The sequence below is a fragment of the Alosa pseudoharengus genome, unplaced genomic scaffold, assembly GCF_046254945.1.
Source record: "Alosa pseudoharengus isolate Yale_2024_CS ecotype anadromous, Long Island Sound unplaced genomic scaffold, YU_APseudo_1.1 YU_APseudo_1.1_scf_15, whole genome shotgun sequence".
Taxonomy (NCBI): domain Eukaryota; kingdom Metazoa; phylum Chordata; class Actinopteri; order Clupeiformes; family Clupeidae; genus Alosa; species Alosa pseudoharengus.
Window position 1 is genome coordinate 34,765,978 of NW_027468620.1, and position 4,589 is coordinate 34,770,566.

The 4,589-nt window shown below is 43.0% G+C and overlaps 1 protein-coding gene across 1 annotated transcript; it reads right to left on the reverse strand.

Annotated features, from left to right (window-relative positions):
* Positions 1-3,580: 3,580 nt before the first annotated feature.
* Positions 3,581-4,582, reverse strand: LOC143123883 (uncharacterized). Its single transcript, XM_076285160.1, has one exon. It carries the CDS (start codon positions 4,436-4,438, stop codon positions 3,758-3,760), a length of 681 nt encoding a protein of 226 aa, XP_076141275.1. The 5' UTR covers positions 4,439-4,582; the 3' UTR covers positions 3,581-3,757.
* Between the last annotated feature and the right edge of the window lie 7 nt (positions 4,583-4,589).

Sequence of the window (4,589 nt, forward strand, 5' to 3'; positions counted from 1 at the left end):
TTAGTGACAGAAAGTTCAATAGTCCAGCATTGGGATTGTCCAGGGGAAGGGAGTTTCCGAGGGGCATGTGGTGGGTTGGTGGATGGGCCAGTAATCCAGGCAGAGTTGTCATAGGCTGGTGGTGGGTCGCTAGGCTGTACGGGCCAGGAGTCCAGATAGGGGGCAGTAATAGGGCAGTCGAGGATGGGACTTCAGGTGAGATGGGTGAGAGGAGGGCCAACACACGGATGGTTGATGGCTGGTGATGATATACCTCACAAGTGAGGTACAGTAAGGGGGAAGAAAGAGAGATGTAGAGTGGGTTAGTATTACTGAAAATCAGAATGGTTACTGTCAATAAGTAATCAGTAGTACTATATATTGTTACAGTATACCATGGTGGGAATAGGCAAGAGAGGGAGAGTTGAGAGAGAGAGAGAGAGAAGGGGGGAGAGGAGAGGGGGGGGGTTGTACGGCGTGACACATGAAAAGTCCATGACAGCACTATGCTATAGCAGCATAACTAAGGCATGGTGAGGGGTAGTCGACACCAGCGCAGGTATGGTCAGTGACCACCATCGCACGTGCGACTGGGGTGCCAGTCACACGGGGACTCAGCAGGGTGGTCCATTCCAAAAAACCCTGAGGTGGGTGAATTTCCACGCACCATACCTAACTATGGGAGGCAGTAAAGAGGTATGTTTTAAGTCTAGACTTAAAAATAGGGAGGGTGTCTGCTAGTCGAATTGAGGTAGGAAGATTATTCCAGAGGAGGGGTGCGCGATAGCTGAAAGCTCTGCCTCCTACTGTAGTTTTTGAGATTCTTGGAATTACAAGAAGGCCAGTATTCTGTGATCGTAGCGGTCTGGGTGGGTTATATGGAACTAGGAGATCTTTAATATATTCTGGTGCCTGGCCATTAATGGCTTTGTATGTTAGAAGTAATATTTTGAAGTCAATGCGACTTCTAACAGGCAGCCAGTGTAGAGATGCCAGGATAGGGGAAATATGTTCATATTTTTTAGTTCTAGTGAGTGTGCGAGCAGCTGCATTTTGTATAAGCTGTAAGCTCTTTAGACAGGTGTTATTGCAGCCAGCGTATAGAGCGTTGCAATAATCAATCCTTGAGGTGACAAAAGCATGGATTAATTTCTCAGCGTCTGGTAGGGATAAAGACTTCCTTATCTTTGAAATGTTCCTTAAATGATAGAATGAAACTTTGGTAATCTGTTTTATGTGATTACTTAGTGATAGGTCTTGGTCAATTGTAACTCCTAGATTTTTAACACATGTGGATGAGGATAGTCGGAGATCAGTAAATGTAGCCTGTGATGAGGATAGGATATCCCTCATCTTTTTAGGACCTAAAACCATGACTTCTGTTTTATCTGAGTTCAAAAGCAGGAAATTGTTTGTCATCCATGTCTTTATGTCTCGTATACATGTGTCAAGTTTGGCTAACGGAGTCAATTCGTCAGGTTTTATGGAAAGGTATAGTTGTGTATCGTCTGCATAAGAATGAAATTTAATGCCGTGTTTCCTAATTTCTGAGCCTAGAGGAAGCATATAGAGAGAAAATAACAGGGGCCCTAGTACTGAGCCTTGAGGCACCCCATATTTTACCATAGTCTGGGTAGATGGTTCATTGTGAACCTGTACAAATTGTCTGCGGTTGGAAAGGTATGATCTAAACCAAGCGAGTGCTGAGTCTTTAATGCCTATCGAATGTTCAAGCCTGTGGAGTAGTATGTTGTGGTCTATGGTGTCAAAGGCAGCACTGAGGTCCAGGAGGACCAATATTGATATATGTCCATTATCGGCAGCGATGAGGAGGTCATTAAAAACTTTAACTAAGGCTGATTCAGTACTGTGGTGAGCTCTGAAACCAGACTGATATAATTCTTGGATTTTATTCATATGCAAGAAGGTACCAATTTGTTTCGACACTATTTTTTCTAGTATTTTTGACAAAAAAGGGAGATTAGATATAGGCCTATAGTTGGCCAGGTTGTTAGGGTCAAGGGTAGGCTTTTTGAGGGATGGCTTAATGACAGATAACTTAAACGACTGTGGTACATGGCCTGATAGCAGTGAGTTATTTATAATCTGGAGCAAAGCATTATCCAACAAAGGAAGAGCAGTCTTCAGAAGATGAGTAGGAATAGGATCTAGTAGACTAGTTGTAGATTTTGATGAAGAGATTGTGGAAGTGAGGTCTAATATGTCAATAGGTGTAAATGAATTCAACGTTGTTCGTCTCATCTGTGATTCAATTATGTTTTCGCTACCGTTCAGCAATGGAGTATAAATATTTGGTGAGACTGACTGGATATTAATCTTATGTCTAATTGTTTCAATTTTGTCATTGAAAAAGTTCATGAAGTCATTACTGTTTAGGCAAATAGGGATAGATTCGGTTACTTCGGTGTGGTTCTTCGTCAGGCGGGAGATTGTGGTAAAGAGAAATTTTGTATTGTTTTTGTTTTCTTCGATCAGCGAGGAGTAGTAAGTTGACTTGGCTTCGTTGAGTGCTTTTTTGTAGGTGATAAGGCTATCTTTCCATGCTTGGCGAAAAACTTCCAATTTAGTGGTACGCCATTTTTGTTCAAGTTTACGCGCTGTTCGTTTGAGTGTTTTTGTCTGTGTGGTATACCATGGAGCACGCCTTACTTGTTTTCTCATTCTCTTTTTGAGTGGTGCTACTGAATCAAGGGTTGAGCGTAATGAGTTCATCACATTATCAGTTAACAAGTCGACCTCGGCTGGATTAAGGAATGGGCCTTCTGATAGGCCTACTACATGAGTCCGGAATGGGGCAAGCGTAAGCGAAATTTTTTCTAGAAAGTCTGCATTAGTTTTTTCAGATAAGCCGCGGCTGTAGTATTCAGCTAAATTGGGTACTGCATGTTGTAATGTCATTGTAAAAGTAATTAGATGGTGGTCAGTTAAGGTCGGGTGTTGTGGCAAGATTGTTAACTGCTCTATGTTTATGCCGTATGATAAGACTAGATCAATAGTATGGTTATGTCGGTGCGTGGGCGAATTAACATTTTGGCAGAACCCGACATGGTCAATTAGGGATTGAAATGCAATTGTGAGACAATCGTGCACATTATCCATATGAATATTAAAATCACCCAATATAAGTATTTTTTCTGTTTGGATAGTTAAAGTAGAAAGGAAATCAGAAAATTCCTCTAAGAAATCAGTGTAGGGGCCAGGGGGTCTGTACAATGTGACCACAGTTACAGGCTGATTAGTTTTCCAGTCTGGCGGTAAAAAATTGAGGACTAGAACTTCAAAAGATTTAAACTTGTGTGTGAGCTTGGGAGATGTGAGAAGACTAGATAGATAGATTGTAGCTACTCCACCTCCCCTGCCAGTGTGGCGTGGTACATGATAATTCAAATGGGAGGGAGGTGTAGACTCATTTAATGGAAGGTATTCATCTGGTTTAAGCCAGGTTTCAGTAAGACACATAACATCTATATGATTGTCAGTAATAATTTCATTAACCAAGGCAGTTTTACTTGACAGTGATCGAATATTAAGTAAAGCAAGTGTAAGTTGCGTTTTTGGAGGAATTTGCTTCACGGAAGAAGTTTTTATCGTAATAAGATTGCTACGAATAATTCCCCTAGTGGGTCGAGTAAGAGTTGACAGTCTTGGTACAGACACGCTCTCTATTTGGCCTTGTGTGCCCTGTATACCTGGGTGACTGTTAGGACGGCAGAGATCTGTGTAAGACCTTATCTCTGCTTCCTGGATCTCTGGTTCGTCAGGAACTAGCCTCGGTTAAGTGACGGTCTATGTTCCTTGAAAGGAGGGCAGTACCCTCCCATGTGGGATGGATACCGTCTCTTTTCAACAGTCCAGGTTTCCCCCAGAAGGAGCTAAAGTTATCTATGAAGCCCACATTGTTATTGGCACACCACTTTGACAGCCATCGGTTGAGGTCCGAAATTCTGCTGAGCATTTCATCACCTCTTTTAATGGGTATGGGTCCAGAGAAAGTTACAGAGTCAGACATCTGTTGCGCGAACCTGCACACGGAGATAAAGTTTTGTATGGTGATCTCCGATTGACGCAATCGGACGTCATTAGTGCCAGTGTGGATAACTATTTTCGAGTATTTACGATTAGCTTTAGCCAGCACTTTCAAATTTGATTCGATGTCGTTAGCTCTGGCCCCAGATATCGATTTTACTATGGCCGATGGAGTCGCTAGCATCACGTTTCGTATAGTAGAAGCGCCAATGACCAGAGTAGCAGGTTTCTCGGTTTCTCTAGCTAGGGGGGAGAATCTATTAGAAACATGAATAGGTTGGTGGTTAGCAGTGGGCTTCCTTCGTTTGGATTTAGATCCAGGCGAAACAGGCCCAACGGGCTGCTTTCGCTTGGGTCTGGCTCCCCTAACAGTCACCCAAGAACTATCCCCTTGCTGCGAGGGGGCTGTCATGGTTGCGCTAACTGTGCAGTCGGCTGGTGCATCCACACAATTTACCAAAGGTTCTGCCACTAGCTGTTTGCTAATCTGATCCAGTGTGTGGATACGATTCTCTAGTTCACCTATCCTCGCCTCCAAGTTAGCTATTAGTCTGCATTTTTTA

Coding starts and splice junctions, on each gene's coding strand:
- LOC143123883 (XM_076285160.1), bottom strand. CDS start 4,438: ATGACAGCCCCCTCGCAGCAAGGGGATAGTTCTTGGGTGACTGTTAGG.